The following is a 20656-nucleotide window of genomic DNA, read 5'->3' on the forward strand; positions in this document are numbered from 1 at the left end:
TGTCCAGGAGAAAGACACGGGCTTGTAGCTTCTTCACTGCAGTAACCAAGAGCCGCATGGTGATGTTCTCTGCTTTGTTCTAGATCTTTTGCGGGGAAAAGTTAAGAGCTGTACAGTTCTGTTAAATTTATGCTCTGTGTCCCTGTTTACCTTCCTTTTTCTGAAACGCACTGTTTTGGTGCTGCAGCAAGGCGATGCCTTGGCTGGTGTGGGTGTAGTTTGTAGCACTTGGGGATTTTGTGACAATCAGAGTGTGCTTATGCCAAAGAAAGAAGGAGGAGACAAAGTAAATATCTTGCGTTGACGGTGTCTCTGTGGCACTGAAAAGGGTCAGGTGCGGGAGCAGTGCAGCACAGCCTTCTAGGCTGGACATGCCCTTATTTCGGGCAGCGGACTCCGCTGGCTCCGGCACCAGGTTTGGCAGGATTCACCTGCCGGCCCCACGCCCTCCCAGCTCTGCGGGAATGACGGGTTTTGCGCGTCCTGGCGTTTCGGGGAGCTGAAGCACCCCGACACACGTCCCAGTGTGGCAGCCCGGTGCCGAGGAGGGGGCACGGCGGGCCTGTGCCTCCGAGCGGGGCTGGGCAAGGCAGGAGCCGCAGCCGGGAGCGGGGCACGCCCGGCCCGGGCTGACCCCGCCGGAGAGAGGGGGAACCCCCCAGGCGGGGGGGAAGGGGGGACGGAGGGGATGGAAGTCGCTGCGCGGCGTGTCCCGCCCGGGGAGGGAAGCTGCGGAGGGGCACCCGCTGCTGTAATAATAAGGGGGCCAGCGGGAGACTGCGAGACCACCGAGTGCGAGGGGCAGCAGCGCAGGAAGCCCGAAGGGGGCTCTGCCTCCCCTGCCGGGTCCCGGCGCTCCCGCCGCGGGTGGGGCCGGTCCCGGGGCTCTCCCGCCGCCGGATGCCCAGAACCCTTCACCCCGCACCGGCCGGGCTGCAGGAGGAGGAGGAGAGGAGGAGGAGGAGGAAGAGTAGGAGGAGACGGGGCGCTTTCACTCCTGCTGACTGCAGAGGCTGAGGCAAAAGACAGAAAAAGGAGGAGGGGAATAAAAAGTAAAGAGGGGGGAGAGAGAGTGAAAGAAAACTAAGCCCAGCTTTTGCCGGTGCTGCTTGGATTGGATCTGGTTTGAGTTTCCTCTCTGCTGGCTTGAGGAGCAAGAGAAGGAGGAGTGGGGGGAAGTAACTCGCTCACTCTTCCTCTGAAGCTTTAGCAAACGTGCTGGTGCCTGCGCTGGCGGGGAGCTGCCCGGGTGCAGTTTCCTCGCAGCTTATTGCTCTCAGTTTCTAAAGAACTGCCTGGACTTCTCGAGGACCTGGAGGAAAAAGACATCACAGACCTGACTGTTGCTCAGTGCCTATAGACTTGACACTTTTTTTTTTTCTTTTCCTAGGGGATTCTTTTTTAAAATTATTTTTCTCCCGTGTCTCTCAAAACAGCAGTTCCTTGAGTGGCTTTGAAATCCGTTGCTTCCGTAACAACTTCAGGAGATATTTTTAAAAACTTTCCCCCCACTCCTGTTTTCATTGCCAAAAAAAAAAAAAAAAGGAGAAAAAAAAATAATCCTTTTGGGGGAGGGGAGATGATCGTGCTGATGTGGAATAAGTGCTCCTGCTGTCTCCTCTTACTAGCCGCGGTCCTGATTGTGGAGAGCTCCCAGCTAGACAGCTCCAGCTCCAAGGTGAACTCCATCAAGTCCACCCTGATGGGGGAGGCTCCAACTCAGGCAACCAACAGATCTACAGGCATCCACCAGGGACTGATGCTTGCTAGCAGTAAGAAGGGCAAAATGCTAGAGCAGATGGGAAAACCTCCCAAGCACTATCACCGGCAAGGAGAGGTAGGACATCACTTCATTGCTCGAGTGTCTGTCCATCTGTGTACTGTATGTAAATAATTGCTAGTCTTTCCCCCACATTGTTTCCAGAGCTTTAATGTGCTAAATTAATTAATTTACTACATTGGGCTTTCCTGGGACAATATCATCTCATAATTGGTGTTAAGAACTGTGCAAGTGGGAGTTGGGAGGTTTAAACCATTCATTTCTCTCTAATGGTTAATAACTGATGGAAGAAAGAGCAATCTAAAAAACTGTCATCTTCAGCATTTCTTTGTTTGACTCCTTCAAAAGGCTGCCAGAAGCAAAGGAAGAAATTTCTTGTTGACCCTCAAGAGAATAAATGAGTTGAATTTGAATAGGTGAGGAAAATTTGAACGTGAAGTAAAACTTCACAGCAGTGAAACAAACTTGGTTTTAGAAATCACACCTGGCTAGTTGATCTTTGGTATCTTGATCCTTGGTGAGAATAAAAAAGCATGATATGCTAGTGGTATAGTTTAAGGTATAGTCATTTGTTTAGTAAGACAGAAAACAAATTCTAGGTTTCTTGTACACAATATGCTTGTCCACAGTATAGTGGTTGTGGAAATTTTATTTGGTTATGAGACTTTGAATGTAAAGAAGAGAGAAAAGGTTATAGAAAAAAAATATTATGGGGGGGGGGAAAAAAAAAAAGACCCTGACTTGCTTGTGCAGTCTTCTTTCCTCTCTACACTGCCTGGAAACTGAAAGTCTGGTAGAAAATAATCTTCATTCAACTATCTTTGTGCTAAGGTATAAAGCAACATTTTAAGCCATCAGTCCTGTACTTCCCTCTCAAGTCTTAACTTGGATGGTATGAATGTTGCAGGTTGTGATGTGGAAGGAGGTAGACTTCTTCAGAAAATACAGATTTTATTGGGTCTTATTAGTATCTCTAAATGCAGCTGCTTTTCATAAGCAAGAGTGTAGCAGCAACAGAGCTGCCAACATTCAGCACTAAGAAGGCAAAATGCTCAATGCCTGAAGGGTCTGTACTTGCTTAAATTTTCCTTATAGCAGCAGAGAAGCTGAAAATTCAAGTAATCCACTGAATTTGCCAAAGTGTTTCACATCAGCTTCCTAATAATTGAATGTTATCATTTGGTTTTGTGTGCAGGCTTAATAACAGTAGTGGTAGTTTTATTTTTTTGCGTGTGAGAAATTTGTTTTTAAACTCCTCCAAGCTTTCTTTCCCTAGCCACTCAACTGTTTTATAATTTACCCAGAATTTGGTTGCCTCTCCTTACCTCTAAGCAAAGTTTAGCAAGAGATGCTGTGATGATGTTTCGTATTACTAAAGTACTGTGCTCTTTTCTAGTTCACGTTGTACTAATTACTCTGTTGAATCACCTTGAGGAGATATATATGTTCTCCTTGGATTTTCTTTTGTTTTCAATGTGTTCACAAAATGTCAAAATACAGGTCCTATTTTCCCACTGAGTGTTAGCAGTCTCGTGAGTTTTGTGATTCTGTGCTGCACAGCCTTTGCTTTTTGGGGAGGTCTTGCCACCTTCCGCTGTGTACAGCATCCTCAGTGCTTCACTGTGCATTCAGCGCAATGTTGAAAAGAATTGATTGTAATTCACCCAGTTCCTGAAAAACAATTTGTGCTGCCCACCGGTTGTATTTGCAAGATTTGCCCCTAACTTGCCAGTCTGGACTGGGATTTTTTGGGCACTTTTAGTTACTGGCTTGAACTCACAAGGCACACTTCAAGTGAAAGACAGCACTGTAAGTATCTGTAGTGGTAGAAGAGACGTCATGCATGTTAAGATTTCATGTTTGTAGCATAAGCAAAGACCCCCAGAGAATTGGTGGCTGTGACTCCCAGGGAGTGAAACCTGACCTCCCATCAAGGGCTGTCAGCACTGAATTTACCCTCTCTCCCTGAGATTCTGTCCCCAGATCCTGTGTGGCCTCACACAGATGTATGTGAAAATGACACAGATTTGCTCCCAATAATTCTAGATGCTACTTTTGGCCATCTGCCTGAAGCAACGCAGTTAACTCAGAATTGCAATAAAAAGAAGAAAAGAATGGAAAAGACAAGGAAAACAAATTGAAAGAGAGGAAAAGAGAGGAAAATAAAAGAGAGGAGAAAAAAGAGAAGAAAGGAAAAGAGAGGGAAGAGAGGAGAAGAAATGAAAAGGAAAGAAAAGAGAGGGAAGAAAGAGAAGGAAAGGAAGGGAAAGGAAAGGAAAGGAAAGGAAAGGAAAGGAAAGGAAAGGAAAGGAAAGGAAAGGAAAGGAAAGGAAAGGAAAGGAAAGGAAAGGAAAGGAAAGGAAAGGAAAGGAAAGGAAAGGAAAGGAAAGGAAAGGAAAGGAAAGGAAAGGAAAGGAAAGGAAAGGAAAGGAAAGGAAAGGAAAGGAAAGGAAAGGAAAGGAAAGGGAAAAGGAAAAGGGAAAGGGAAAGGAAAGGAAAGGGAAAAGGAAAAGGAAAAGGAAAAGGAAAAGGGAAAGAAAAGAAAAGAAAAGAAAAGAAAAGAAAAGAAAAGAAAAGAAAAGAAAAGAAAAGAAAAGAAAAGAAAAGAAAAGAGAAAAAGGAGTATCTTTTGTGAAAATGTTTTCTCTTTGGTGATACTTCCAGCTGTAGGGCTGGTAAGCCGCTGCGTTTTTTAACAGTGGTGTCACGCATATCAACCATTTGACATGACATTTTCATAATCTTTTTTAAAGTACTCTCTTATTATGTTAGTGCTTAATTTGTTTAGATTATGGGACTTTGCACTGAGGTTTACCATGCCACTTGCAAAACAGCAGGCCTATGCTTTTCTTTCTAAAACAATCTGTTGAATTAGTGGAATTTGTAATGTCTCAAAAGTAAGTGTCTTTTGTACCTTGGCAACATTAGATGGTGAGTTGAGTGTCTTGTTTACCACTAGGAAATAGTTTTAGTAAGGACCAAGGATGTGCAAGTTAAAGAAAAATTAATAGAATTTTGCTGTTGTGATGGCTCTGAGCTGTGCTTTCAGCTCTGCACATACACGTGGTGGAAATCACCAAAACTGATGAAAGGACCATCAGCCTACAACCTATTTGCTTTCCAATTATGTTAATTCTCGGGACTAGGAACAACTTGGGAGTGTTTAATCAGCAATAAATCAACTGATACAATAGTTCATGGCTTATCTGAAGTGTTGATGTTTTTCAGCTGGTAGTTACAGTGCTTCTGCCCAGAAAGGGAAGATCCAGCGCTCTCTCGTCAGGCAAAGTTCCAGTTCAAATTAATGAAAATACTCACATGAGCAAAGCAAGCTGATCCAGCTTGCAGAGAGACTGGCGGGGCAAATGTGGATTTTAGTAAGACTTAACATTTTTATGTCTTTCTGAGGAATATTATTTATTTTCTGTTCTTATTCCCTTTACTGCCTTGGATCAGCAGAGAATGAGAGGCACTGATGTGTTAAATCAGTGAGATTTCATTCTCTTCACTGTTCTTTACTGTCATTCCTCCTTTTCCTTTTCTGTAAACTGTTAATGTTTCCTCAATTTCCCAGAGAATCAGAAAGTATCTACAGCATTTGCACAAGGGAAAAATATGCTCAGAAATAGTACTGTACTGTGCATGCTAATCTAGGTTACTTTGGGGGGTCAGGATTATATACTGTCAGCTATTTATTTTCTTTCAAAACTTGATTTAGAGAAATGCTTCTAGGGACATCCAACATGTCAGTTCTCTGACCTCTCTGTGAGAGTGTTCCGGATATATTCCCTCTCTAGATAAATATGATACAGTGAATAGGGTCATAATTGACAGTGAAGATAGATTAATTTTTCTGTGTGTTAGCTATAGCTTCCACTGTGATTGGGCAAACTCTCCCATGTGAGTGCTTTAGCTCAACTACAGAGATGCAACTGGAAAGGAAAAATAGAACATATTGTATGGTGATTGAAAAGCATAGCCATTCCGCAGATTCCCGGTTGATGACTTTGTAGCCTCTTTAATTCACTTCACCATCTTTTGGACTTCTTGCCTCTGGGCTGTAGTGCCCTCTATCCTCTGAGACTTGTCCCCTCTATCAATGCTGGGGTTCGCATGCCTTCACACTCAACCACCTTTAAAGATCTGGTGAGCTGTGACTTTATTTCCAGCTGTTTTCCTTCTTTAATCCATGGGTGCTATTATCTTCTCCCCTTCTCACCTCCTGGCTACAAGCCGTTTTTTCAGCTCATTCCCCAGCAAGATGTGTCTCTCATTCCCTTTGTCCCTTTGCTCGTCCATAGCTGTTTGGGTCTGTGCTTCCCATTGAGACAGTCCCTTCCCCATGCACATGCTGGGAGCAGTGGCAATGAGGGGAAGAACTGGGACATCCAGGAGAGGGAACTGGAACATCCATGGGGCTGACTAAGACATAATGATGTCTGGAAAAGGGAGAGAGGAGTGGAAATCCGGGACAAGTTTTGGTGCGGCAGACACACAACAGACAGCTATCAGATAAGCCTTAGTATTCCAAACGCACTTGGTTTAATGTTAAAGACATGTTTATTTTTTTTAAACTCTATTGCAGCTTGAGCTAAGAAGTTTGAGACCACAGAAACCAAACCAAAGAGGCATTTATTCAAATGACTAATTTGATACTGATCTCATACCTATTAACACACGGACATACATGCGTTTCTTGGACAGGACATAGTTACCCACAAGGATTTGCTAGAAAATGTTTGGATGATGCTTTGTAGCGAGTAAAACAGCATGAGATGTAGTAATTGAATGCAGCGCCCTGACAATGTTACAATAAAATGTACCAAAGACACCAAAAATGTAACCACATATCTTAAATAGCTGGCAACCAAGACAGTAAAAAATTATTTCTTCATAGGATTAAAAATAAATTAATTAAAATAACTAGAAATTACATCCAGCAATAGCTGCCTTTTGTTCTTTTTTTTTAAATTTAAAAAAAATACAGAATTGCTAAATCTGCAGAGGTCACCAGAGAACTAATTCTTTGCTCTTGCCATTTGGTGTTAGAAATCTGGGTGACATACTGGTTTACTGGCAGCAGTCTTGCTAAATAACCTACTGGCTTCTCTCTTAATTGCAAAAAATGGGATGCAGAGTATTATCTCCTTCCTGGGTCATCCTTGGTGTCCCCTTCAAATTGTTATTATTAACTGACTTCATAATATAGAGCAAAAGCTCCTATAAAGTAGCTTTACTACAAGTATTTCCTATTAGCTTTGCAACAATGCCTAGAAAATTTCTGGAACTTCATATGCTGCTGGGTGTGCAAGTACTTGGAAAGAGTCAGTTTCTGTATGGAAAATCTGTCAGAGCTTAATGACAACATGGAAGATGATGAAGCATGATTAAATTTTCCCCTCAGAAAAGTAAGTCTGATTAACTCATTATGTTTGATTAACTGATGCTTTGCAGATGCAAATATAGCACAAGTTTAATTTTGATCTTAATTATCTCAACACCGGATGTATCTTGCAAGCACTTCGTATCTCATGGCTTGTCAGTAGAGCCTTTGGTCCTTTTACACTTGTACTTACAAATGCCTCACCCTGGAAATGTAGTTCAGGAGGAATTTAACTCTGCAAAGGAGGAGCACCATGAAGCTTCTGCTTCTGTTTGTTTTTCCAGCACTGCTTTCTTCTCCAGGTTTTGTATCTCTGCTGATTTTTTTAAGTATATCCAAACAAGTTTTGTACATATGTAAAAATGTTAATTTGGAGAACACCTTCAAAGCAGAGAACTTTCCCTCCTGCATGTGCTCACCAAAGTCCCTACCGAGTTCATGCTACTGCCCACGTGCACACACTGGTTGTGGCCAGCAGGAGTCAGGGTGTGGTGGAACACACTCAGAGCCAGCAGCCCCTGCTTGGCCCATCATTGCCACGGGGCTTGTCACCATGTCCTGTCTGATGCTGTGGAGCTTTGTGTTGGTTTTGGCACCACAGTCATGAAACATTTATGATGGGTTTGAGGAGCTGAAGTTTGTATGACACCACAGACATGGTGGAGAAAGCTAGAAGCCACTGTTCTGCTTTTCCTGCATTGGTAAAACTCCAAGTGTATTAAGAATTTTATATTTACTCTTTTTTTAGTGAACTGACAATGATTCTATTTAAACCTCTGTCTTTTACTGCTGTGTTCTAGGCTGTGTTTCTGGTACTTTTAGGTTGAAACCTATAGCAAGCTTCTATGAGCTTCATATCCATGGATATGAAAGGCAATACAAAAGCCAGGAAGATCAGAAGGTTTGTTTTCCTACTCTTCTAAAATTATGCTTTCCTGCAAAGATTTTTATTTTCATTAGAGACCATGAACCTTCATCTCTTCTCTATTCATCAAGTATAGGATGTACAATGGCAGTGTGTGTCCCCAAACCATCACTTTTCTTTAGTGTAATTTTTTTCCTTTTTTTGGTTGAAGGTCAAATTTATTCTAAAGGAAATTTTAGTGAACATCAAGCAATTTTCAAATTATAATGAAATGTGAAAATAGATGGATTTATGATACTTCCAAGCTAATTTCAGAATCCTTTGCTCTAGAATGGGCTACAGAAAGTAGAGTAGAGAGAGAGACACGGCTTAAAAGGATACATATGTTCATACTAAAGGACAGCATAATACTAAATCACAGCAATCTTCAAATAAAATAATGAGGTTTGTTCATCTTAGTTACAGTTTTCTTGGGATCAACCTTAAATCCATCTATGATTTATACATTTGTGTCCACACAAACAGAACTTGAGTTATGAAAATAAATGGATACAAACACACAATGGGAACATGGAGTTCACTCATTCAGCAGCTATGTTGTTCTTTCTAACGGAAAGAGCAGAGCAATGCTATGAAAAAGAAAAAAAACTGCTTAAAAGTTGTTGGGTTTTCCCCCCTCAAAGCACATAAGCACACAGTTCAGCCCCTTGGGACTTTCTTAAAGCTAAGCTTTGATATGATTGAATTTTCATATGCATAGTAATGAATCTTTGAGACATGCATGTTGCACATGTGTAGTGCAAATGGCACTGGTTGAGCATTTTTAGCAGTAAGCAAAGGCAGACTGCTCTGCACATGCTTGGGAATGAGGTGTTGCTTCACTCTGCAAGCCCTCTGCCTCATTCTCTGTGCATCATGTAAGTGTGAACCAGGCTGTGCATGCTTTTAAAAGCATATTTATCGGTCCAGTGAATGAGAGGACAGGGTTCAGTTCTACGTGTTTTGGCAGCTTGCCTTGAGAAAAGCAGTGACTTGCTGTCAGCATGATCTCCTCTCTGCAATCTGAAATTACTATATTGGAGATCTCTTAAAGGAACTGCGAACACAATACATTTATGTTGCAGTAGGAAACTTCTATTATTGGAATCTCATTCTTAACTAGAACGACATTAGGGAAAGTAATGCATCTGATGGGGGAAGATCTTCTTTATTTTTCCTTTTGCACAGAGCAAGGTAGCTTCCAGAATTGTTTGGTTGTTGGTTTGGTTTTTGGTTTTTTTGCTATATGTTCCAACAGAAAATGGTGCACCCCTTCTTGACAGTCTGAAAAGATACTAAACTGGACATTCTGCTGTGGCCTGACTTGTCAGGGTTAGTATATACTGCAGGGTACTTGCCATATTTCCTTGTTTATTTTCTTTTGGCTTGAAAATGAGAGTGCAGAGCCCTCCCACCCAGTTTGTTGTGGACACAGGATGCTGTTTTCTACTTTAAAAAATAAAAGTTTGTGCTTCTCTCTATCTTTTTGGCTTTTAGGTTGCCCACACAGAGACTGAGCTATGATTCTTTTACTCTCCATTTGGTAGGAATACTGGGTGGGTCCTTTCTTTCTTTTTCAAACATCATCTCCCCGTCGTTCTTCAGGAGGGCAGGAAGGAGACAGGAGATAGCAAATGGTCATGTGTTACCAGACCTGCCATTCTTAAATTTCAGTTTATCATCCACTCAGGTAGCAATAATGGTGACTCACATAACCAACAACTATGTGTGAGCTGAACACTATGGGGTTGCCCAGGGAGACTGAAAGTTGTTCCTTCAGACCTGTTCAGTTGCTGTTACTCCCAACAAAATTAAATTTCCATTTGTATATTATTCACATCCAATTCCTGTGGTAGGGGGGGAGAGTGGGTGTAGGGCAGAAATGAAGAATGGAAATTTTGGGAACCAAGGAAGGACCATGAAAACAGGAGGTTGCCATCCTCTCTCCACACTTTCTCCATGTGGAGCCAAATGTTGATGCTGCTTCGTGTCATCTTACAGGTAGAGAGGAAAACTGCCTAGGCTTAAAATTCTGCTTTATAGTTTGGTGGTAGTACTAAACTGCTTAGCTGCAAAAAGTGTTTTTTAATTGTTTAAATAAATACAGAGTTTTTAAAATGCTCTTTAGGAATGCTTGTAAACTTCTGTGCTTGGATTTGTCCCCATTGCTATCTTCCAGACATCCCACTCCTCGCCAGGAAAATGGCTTTTTAACAAGAAGAATCCTCTGGAAATTACTTTCTGAGGGGGTCCTGGCCACAGCAGCTGCAACAAATTGCCACTGAACTTCAGTCCCAATTGGTTTTTATTGCTAAAAGGATAAGTGACCAAGTGAATACTTGTATTATAGCTTCACGACAGTTTATTAAGTATCAAATTGTAGTGTGTGATGTTGTCTAACCAGAAGATTAAGGTTTTCTCTGTGGAGAAAATTTTCTCTCAGACTTTGTACCAATGCTTAAGCTGCAAGAGGGTGGGAAAGTCCTGCCAATCCCAAACTGTTCTGTGGTTAGGCTGGCTTAGGATTTTCCTCTGCTGGGGCTGGTCAGTGATGTCAGCACAAGCAGAGCTATAGCAGCACGAGGCAGTCAAGAAGTCACAGCACCGCAATCCATTGCATGTCGATCCCTGCTGAGGAAACAAGTCCACGGGGGGCATTTCCTGAGCAAGAGGATTTTGAGTAGCAGCACAGCTTCAGCATAGCTCAGATTATGCTAACTGGGAAGCATTTTTGGCACAATTTTCCAAATAAGCAACACAGAGCCCAGGAATTTCAATAAAGGATGGAGCAAAACCTTGAGATGGTATAGGAGGTGTGCTTATGTCCTTGAGCAAGATTTGCCACCTGGAAAGGTGGTGCAGGTCTGCTTGTCTTCCTCTCAGCCTCTCTGCTCTAACTTTGAGGATCCTTCCTTCCCCAGACATGCTGGCCTCACTCTCACTGCTGTAGGTTTGGGACTTGGGTTTGGTTTTGGCCATTACATTTGCAAGGATGAAGCCTTTTCTTAAGCACTATCCTCTTAAGTTATCAGTGAAGAATAGATAAGAGAATCTTTATTTCAGGCACACATGTGCACTGCAGGTGTGAAGGGAACTCTTAAACTGTTTATGAGTGCACAAAGCCCCATGAACAAAGAGGGCAGAAAAGAACGTTGTCATTTTAAGGAAAAATATGTTTTAAGGCCCTGTTAAAAAATAAAGCAAAAACAGAGCAGCAAATAGGCTGCAGATTGTCTGTAAGAGGGATTAGAACTCTGAAAATCTCTGATTTTTCTAAACAGGCTTGTGCCACAGGCTGAGTTAGCCAAGATGCCATTCAACAATAGAGGGGGTATCTGCTGTCAGGCTCTTGTCTCAGAGAGTTACCCACAAGGTCCTCTTCCAATAGGAACACACAGGCGAGTACACATGCCTTAACTCTGTTTTAAAGGTTTTAGATGACTACAAGTCAATGCATACATTGTAAAAACAGGTGTGATAGTGGGGTGTGTGTTCCAGATCTGCGGTGCCCTTGTCACTCTTAGGTTTGGTGGGATTGGAGTCTATTTTACAGTTAAAGGGTCAGAAGAGAAGGGCAAGGATGGCTGAAATGAGAGAAAACACTAGTTTATTTAACAGTCATGTGATGATATCTTAATTTGTTTGGAACAGCTTTCAGGTACACTGAGGGTAACATCCATAATGGTGGTGACAATACAGTACCCAAACAAAATTGGTGTAACTCACTCCCCTCCAGCACTGTTTTCCAGCAGATGCATCTAATAAACTTGGCCACAGACACAAGTTCATGCTGCCCAGAAATACTACACTTCAGCTCCTTGCTCTGCAAAACGTGCTGCTTTATTGCCCTTCTTATCTAAGAGGTGCCACACAGTTCTGCACAGAAAGCCATCTCAGAGGTTTGGCCTTTTTTATAGATAGGATGAACCTGAAATGTATTTATGTACCTAATTCCCTGAATGTTTCCAGTGGGAATTATGTTTTTCATGCCTTTGGGTGGTGGGGGTCATGGTCTTTTCCATTCACAAGAGAAATTCAGAGGAAATAGTCTGTCTGAGGCTCAGTGCGATGAATGCTCAGGGACAAGGACTACTCTTCTCTTTCATCACCTATATAAGGTAGTCCAAATTTGGTCATCAGAATAATTTGCTACAATTATTATTACAGAAAGGTTAAATCAGAATAATTTATGCTGTTCCCTCAATGATGAAATAATTATATAAAAGATCAGTGATAGATCTGATCTAATGTAGCAGACACAGTTACTCTGGACCTTCTCTCTGGATTCCAATCTTCATCCAGAGTAACTTTTTTCTTAAACCAGCATCTTTTCTTTTTTCTCCGTAAAACTGGACCAGGATGCCGAGATGTTGCAAGGAGAGCTGTAGAGCTTGTCTTTAATGAGCCCCTTCCTGACCCACCCTATGTAAAGCAGTTGACACATCATGTGTTGTGCAGCTGGGACAGCTACCCTGGCACATGTCTCTGATATATGAAGGTATTGACTTTGGCCTTTTGGAAGCCCCGGTCCCATGCTGTTCTCCAGAGTCATGTTTAAGTCATTTCCAGATACTGTGGATATAGGGGCGGTAGGAGCAAAAGCTGAAGTGGAATTCATGAGTTCAGATTTAGCTGATTCTGTGAAAACAGATTGCACAACACAGACTGACAGTTTCTGGATTAGATTTTCTCTCTTTCCTTGGTTTGACCCCCAGTGCTCCTCTGTCAGCTGGTCAGTATTTGGTTCTGAAGCTGTAGAATTTGTGCGTTTGTGTGTGTGTGTGAGTGGTTTTTTAGTTCGAGCTTTTTCGGGGGTAGTCTTTGTGCTTGTACGCTTTGACCATTGTTAGTAAGATGGTCACTGCTCTAACTTTTGATCCCCTTCTGTCCTAAATGACCCTATTGTCAGGACATTAATTTAAAGAGTAGCTACTACAGGACATTTTGTGAACATTTGCTTCTTCTGAAGTTCATTTTAACAATGTTTCACCTGAATATTTTTCAGAACAAAAAAGTTTCTAAGGCTCTTCTGTCCTGACAACATGTGTAAGGCTGAGGCTTCCTTCTTCCTCCCAGCCTACCTCACAAAACCCTCTCTCAATACACAACCTTAATCATACCTGTAAGTGCAATCTCAAAGTTCATCTTTCAAAACAGCATTTTTTTACCAGACTAATAAGACATCAAAATCAAATTACACCATTTTTGCTCTTCAAATATTTGTGCCAATGGAGGTACAGCTCAAGTACAAAAACTTCAAAGAATCTGAATTGCCAAGGGATGACCCATTTCGTAACTGATTAGAATAACTGATAATTGATCAAAAATAAGCAGGACTAAACTGCTACATTTCACTATACAGGGAGGCTATAGGCAAAGCTTCGCATAAACCTTTCAGGGCTGATGCTGTTCAACTTATTGACAAACGTTCTGGAAAATGGGGAACTAATGAGGCACAGTAATTTTTACAAAATTTAGTCACAACAGTAAGAACTTAAGTGGACCGCAGAGTTGCAGTAAATGCCAGTATGCTGATCACCTAAGTGATAAATCCCATGGGTAAAATTCCATTTCTAATAGTGTAAAGCAATATATATGGCAAAAATGTGATGGCAGTTGAGCACGTACAGTGATAACTTGTAATTTAGAGTGAATTTAGCTATCTTCAATGGTGAAGCAACAGCAGAGAGACAAAAATTAAATACTAAAAAAAATATAAAAAGATGATTCCACTTGGAAGTGGAATATCAGGAAGTGAAAAAACAAAACCAGGGTGTTTTTAAACTGGTTCAGATTTCATGGTGCTGGATAACTGTTAAAAGATATAAAAAGCAGTCAGGATTAAACGGAGAAGGAGGATGGCAGGATCATCATAACAGCAGAACTGCTTAAACACAGGAGACACTAAATAGAATGCAAAGACCGGGTTTGGAAAAGGAATGCCCATGGGAGAACAGGACGGAGAGAGATAAAGTAATGAAGAGTCAGGAGAAGGTGACTGGGGAGCAGTCGCTCAGTGTTTGCTGTAGAAGAGCCAAGAGCAGACTGTGTGAAATTATCAGACAGCCAGGAACTACTTTTTCGTGTTGTGGAGCTCATTGCCACATGATGCTGTGGGAGCCATATGGAACTGCTCAAATGGAGAGGAGACAGACACAGAGATGAGAGATTGCACTGGTAGGTACTGAACTTTGAGCTTCAAATCTGTCTGACTGTTGGCTAGAGCTGGGAGAATGCATCTGGGAGAAGTCCTTCTGGACTTGCCTAGGATATTATTCCTTTGAGTATTTGCATCTAGCCTGACCACTTTGCTCTGATACATTACAGCAACTTTTATGGGTTTTTTATCAACATAAATATCAATAAAAATTTGTATTTTATCAGTATCATAAGTAGCCCAGCTTGTTACCTCATTTTATCAGGAAACTTAAGCATATCTGGTTCAATGTAAGCATTTGTGTTGCTTAATGTAGTTCTGTTAAGATGTGCATATACAAATATTAGGCAAAAACTTCACTACTGAGCTGAACCTGATCCTTGGGTCTATGACAGTGGACACTGATTTTCATATCGTCTCCAATGCCCATGGACATCAGTGCTAATACTCCCATGAATCCCAGTGTGGCTGTGTTATCCACATTTTTAGTCAAAATGTTAAGTAGTCCAAAGAGATTGCTGCAGCAAATGGAAAACATGACTACCATGAAAAGGAAATGGAAAAAAGAAGAGGCAAAGAGGTTTAGAACAGATTTACAAGGAATGTAGCATACACAAGTCATGGGAGACTTTTCAAAGATTTTTGCTGCAATTTAGTCAGCTACAGAAGTAAATACTTTCCAAAAAGGGTAAGATTTTCAAGTCACTCATTACTCAGAATGAAGATTTTTGGGTTTGGGGAGAGCCTTTTTGCTTTTCTTTCTAATTTCCGTAAGAATTTTGCTAATGGGTAAATTTTTCCCTTGCGAAATATCATTGTACACAGGGCTAAATATCTTCAAACTTTTCAAAAGTCAAGGTTTCCGAAGTTGTTACAGTTTTGATGGAAACTACTCTGAAGCCGGGGAAATACAGGGTTGGTTGGCTCTGTCGATAAATAGGTACAAAAAGCTGAGGACAAAGAGCAACTCAGGATTACAGTCAAACAACCCAGTAATCTCCTGTTTTATCTTTGAAGTCAATTTGACCAGAGATTTTAGGAGCCTAAATAGAAGTCACAGTGTTATAAGTGCTGGTATGTGTCTGTGTGTCTGTCTTTCCCTGCTTTCACCAGATCCTTCTCTGCACCAGGCAAAAGTTGGAGTTCACAAAATATTGTGTTCCCCCTGCTGTTTTCCCCTTGCAGCAGTCTCTGATTACCATCTCTGACTTAATGAGTATTGATAGAATTAAAAAAAAATTTAAAACCCTCCTTTGATCTCCTCTTCCACCTGCAAACTCCAAAACTGTTAAAAGTCGTGGTTAACACACGTTTAAATACTTTGGCATTCAGACTCGATTCCAATCATCCAGGTCCAGTAAAAAACTTGGCAGAGCTGCTGCCTCTCCACTGTGCTTGAGAGCAAGATGTGACATCTTGTGACCAGTTGATTGATGTGAAGGCACTTGTCACATTTATGGCTAATGCAGTACATGATTCTTGGTAGAATCAACCAAGTCCAGTCTGCTCTGCTCCCTTCTCTAAAGCAGATGTGGAAAGGAGCTTGCTGTCCTGAACTTGTCTGCTTGCTAAAATCTCTGATGCCTTTTCTGCTGGTGGAAAAAATCCCAACTAATGGTGTGTATTTGTTCATTCTGCTGTTTTTGTGCATATAGCATATTAGCTATCTGAGCACAGTGTTTTTAATGGCTGTGTGAAATAGTATTTACAAGGGCCACAAATGCTTTGTTGGTTGGACTTCAAGCAGAAGGTTTGGTTGGCTCAGTCATCAGTCATGCTAAATTTCTATGGCATTGATTCCAAAAACCTGTCATTTAAAATGAATTTCCCTATCATGTAAAATGTTGCTCTTTGAAACAAATATATGATATTTTAAAGAACTCAAAACATTTGGAAGATGATAACATAGATGACCAATCAAAACATTTACACAATGGGGAGTATTTTTAGAGAAGAGAAACACAGAAGAAATTAAATGTCATAAAGTTTAATAGGAAGTGCACAGGTTGAAGATGATCCTGCTTAAATCAATATGCCTCTAAACAGTATTTTCTAAACTTGCCTTGGAATATTTTTTTTTAAAGGTGCATACCTAACATATTTTCTACTTTTGGAACTACATTTTTTTGACAAAATATTCTGCTTCCAAAACACCTGGTAGGATCAGAACTTAGAGAGTGCTTTTAGTGCTTAAGAGAAAACAGACAAAATTTTAATGGAAACTTCATAACTTCCTTGAGACTGTTCCATTTTCACATAAAAATTCTTGGAATAAAAGCTGTTTTTTTCTTTTTAATTGTTCAATGTAATAAAAAGGTGTCATTTTCACAATTGGTACAGGTTCAAAGCAGAACAATATCCTAATATATTGCAGATAGGAAGAATATTTGTTTTGGGAACCTGCATTTGCTCTTGAATCAGCAGGTTACTGCTGCATTCATTTTCTGTACTTCTCAGCTTTCATGCTCTCTTATCCATCTCTTTCTGATATTATATTAAACTCTTGAGTGTATAGAAATTTAGGTTCCCAGGACTCTGAATTAGACTAGAACTCAATTAATCTGACAGACTTTTGAAACTGGGTCTGTAATTCCCAGTTCATTTAGATACGTAATGATCATTTAATCTTCTGTCTGTATTTCTATTTGCTCACTCAATTTTTTATGCAGTAGAAGTCAGTCAATCTTCAGATCAGAAGCATATGGTACCCCTCCAGCAGAAAAACTTTTTCCACCAACATTTTGAAGAGAAATCTAAATAAATAACCCCCAAGGCTGAAAGCAGCCTATTCACCAAACAGTAATTCCACAGGAAAAAGAAATGTTCAGCAAAGTGATCTTTCATTTGAAAATTGGATCCAGACTCTACAAACCGAGAAGGGTGAGCAACTGTGTCATATGCAGTGCAATGCAGTTTGTCTGCAAAGGGTGCTGCCACGAGGTACTAATGTTCTGCTTATGGGGAAGTGCAGTCTGGGCAAAAGTTAAACAGTTTGTTTGTCAGCAAACTGTTGAAATCATGGTGCCATGAACATTATCCCTCATGAATTATAAACAATGCATATGGACCATTCACCAGCTAGTTCAGAATGATGCAATTCAGGACAGATTCATCTTTCAACACTTTGTTTTGAAAATGTAGATTTCTGTTCTTTGAAGAAAGATGGTAAAACCATTATGTCTGGAAGGAAACAAAAATTAGTTTTTTTGAAAGGTCAGGCACACAGTTCCATGTTTATATTTTGGTCTAATATTGTAGTTTCTTGGTAAATTAATCATTGCTGCCTTTTTTTTCACAAGGATAAGAATTCACTTCTTCCATGGAGCTAAGTTTAGTAGTAGTAGTAGTATCTTATTGAGGATGGAGGGAGGAAAAGTAGTGTAAGGACTTAATGGCCAGTTGTCCTGTCAAAATACAGTGTTATAACTCTGCTGCCTCTTCAAGCAGCTATGTGTATTTCAAATCCAAGAGTTCCTTTCTGAAAAGAAAAATCACCGTAAGCTATTAAAACTTTGAAAATCTCTTTTTTCCTGAGTTACACTGATTTTTTTCCACTTGCACAAGTGCTCTGAATTGAAAGAAAATTTCAGCAGTAAAATAGCTGTAAGTTTGTGATATTTATGTAAGAGCTACATCCATTATCTTTGTGCTCCAGTCTCAGGTGAATTTGTGCTTAAATTGATTTAGAAAGCAATCACTCAGAAAGGGATTTTAGGTGGCAACTAAAGCATTTCTACCTTTAAAACACTTCCAGAATTTTAGCCAAGGACATAATTTTGGGGTGGTATAGTAAAGAGCATGTCTATTGTTTCCCTACTGTAATACCACATCCTAATTTGATATTTTTTATATTATATGAGACTTATATATCTGTACATATGTGTGTATATATACTAAGACCATTCATGATATGTGGATTAAGCAGGAAGTTTATAATTTATTTTCTGGGGGTTTTTTTTACCGATACTCTTGTTGTTAGAACTGCTTTTGCAGTCTCTAGTATCAGGAAAAGGGAAAACATCATAAAAGAAGTTCAAGAAATTTTCGTAAATACCCAAACCCTTCAGTTCTTTTTAGGGAAAAAAAAAACCCAAACCCTTAAAGAAATTAGATCTCTTGAAAACTAAATTATTTATGATTTTGAATTTAATTATTCAGTTTTATTCACTGCTCAAAGAATAGCAAATTTCCTTTTCTAAATAGTTTTGAAGGTAAGGTTGGAGTTTGGAATTAAAGTAAAGTTATTATAAAAGAGGTTGCTTTAAAAAATGGTATAATGTGCTTTCATGTGTATTGTTTTCCAAAGTTTAAATTTAGTCAGTTCACAAACAGAATGAGAATTACTCTATCTCTTGGAGATTAAACCTTTCCTGGGATCAGGCTGTGCACTTTTTCTGGTTCACTCATTACCAATAATAATAATAATTTTGTGATTGCCTTTTGGTCAAGAACTTTGCTGTTGATGCACATGCTAGAGGAGATTAAAATTATTTATCTGGATTAAGTTTAATAGGTGTGATAAATGAGGGGAAATGTTTACTGTGTTAAGAAAATTTAGAAAACAGCTGATTTTAGATGAATCTGATGGCACCATTTAACATATTCCTTACTTCAGCAACCTGATTTTGGGTGGAAAGACTAGTTAAGGCATTTGTAGCACAAAACTAGTGTTTCTTTGATTAAAGAAGCATTGTTGAAGCATAAACTAATTTCAACTTGAAGGGACTGCTTTGACTCAGGTCCCCCCCAAAAATAACCACAGTAATAATAAATGTAACATTGATCTCATATAGTTGTACAAGAAATCTGAATACTGTAGTACAACCTGACTAATTGGTACTGCTTGTCATATTCCTGTGGAAATTAGTGGGAAATTACCAATTTCCACCAATAGCAAAGCTGGCCTTGCAAATAACTTTATATTTTTTAAATTCCTATCACTTCAAACTACAGTGGCACAAAACAAACCTGCATTAATTCTTTCCTCTTATAAGTGTGCATCCTGGCATATCTGACATCTAGAAGTAGTTAGGAATTCCAGCCAGCCTTCTATGTCTGTTCTTGTAAAATTGTATGTCAGTTGAAACTGCCTTACAAATGTATGTTGTCTTTGTCTTACTCCTCAGCTTCAGTCACATTTTAAAACATGGCTATACTGCTTGTTTGCTTGTATAGAAAGATCTGTTAGCTGGTGTTTCTGTCTCGTGTTTATCATGAAAACTCACTGGAAAACTCAGTTGGTTACATAGAATTATTTCTAAACCACTTCCTACTTGGTAAGGTAAGGATGGGATTGATAAAACAAAGAAATGTTCATTTGATGTGTGGTTTTGTGACTCACTGGATAAAACTGTTTATGCTGTGTGACTCCAGTAAGTTTTCAAACAACATCAAGGAGATATTTATTGGCACCGCTGTTTTTGTGGCACTGAGAGAAGAATAAATAAGTGTAAAGGAACAGCTGTTTGAAGTTCTTCTAGGAGAATTTAAATCCCATATTGTCCAACAATGTGAATGAGTCTGCATTTGAATGCTAAACCAGAAAGGTTTATAGTGCATATGGTACCTATTTGAATTTTTTAAACGTCTAATTTCTGCTGTGGAAATGGAGGCCAGCTTGAGTTATTTATTGTGGGATGCAGAAGGAAATCACGACCCTTTGCAGGGACATGTTAGAATCCCTGCACCATTCAGCCAGTTTTCTCCTGTCACACCTACTTAAATTTTCAAAGAGAAGCTTTAACGTATTGAGTGTGCTCTGGATCTTACTAGTTCCGAGCACTTATGACAGCTTTCAGAGATTGCTGGTGGCTCCCAGTAGATTGTAATTCTAGAAACAGGAGCCTGATGCTAAGCATCACCACCTGTTCTCCATTATTTTCCTTCAGAAGAAAACAATGCAAGTATAAGATTACATACTAATGGAACCCATTTTCACTAAATAGGTACATTTGGTCACATGTTATTTGGTGGCCCATAAAAGAAAAAGAAGGAAAATAGTAAGCTGTTTTCAAAAGGGAGAAGCAAATAAAACTTACGAGTTTCCTAACCAGGATAGCTAAACTGAATTCTTCCACAGCAGGTATACCAATATGCAATATGTAAGTACATACAGATTGCTTGTTGGAATGGCTGTGTTTTCAATTTGATTTGTTGACATATCCTAAAAGGCTTTGGACTTCATTCATCTCTTTGTAAATCCACTATAGAACTAGATTTGAACCTTTTTGGCATTTCACTGAATTCCTATTGCTACTTTGCTTAAAACAATACAGGTCTCATCTCTAACCAAAGTTTCTCTACTGCCCCTCAGTAGAAAAAATTGTAAGCAGATATAGCACGGTTATAATGATACTTGCAAATTATGCGGTATCCGTTATATTCTGTTATCATTTTCCATACACCAGCATGGTCCCATGTTATATCTCTGCT

At 40.0% G+C, this 20656-nt stretch overlaps 1 protein-coding gene across 1 annotated transcript in view; it reads left to right on the plus strand.

Moving 5' to 3' along the window:
* The first annotated feature begins 974 nt into the window (after nucleotides 1-974).
* DKK2 (dickkopf WNT signaling pathway inhibitor 2) overlaps nucleotides 975-20656 on the plus strand; it is a 41419-nt gene continuing 21737 nt past the window's right edge. Inside the window, exon 1 of the mRNA XM_010411711.4 lies at nucleotides 975-1837. Coding sequence (XP_010410013.1) covers nucleotides 1580-1837 — 258 coding nt within the window. The 5' untranslated portion in view covers nucleotides 975-1579. The remainder of the gene's footprint in view (nucleotides 1838-20656) is intronic.

The sequence above is a fragment of the Corvus cornix genome, chromosome 4 (genome assembly GCF_000738735.6).
Source record: "Corvus cornix cornix isolate S_Up_H32 chromosome 4, ASM73873v5, whole genome shotgun sequence".
In the NCBI taxonomy this organism is placed as follows: Eukaryota; Metazoa; Chordata; class Aves; order Passeriformes; family Corvidae; genus Corvus; species Corvus cornix.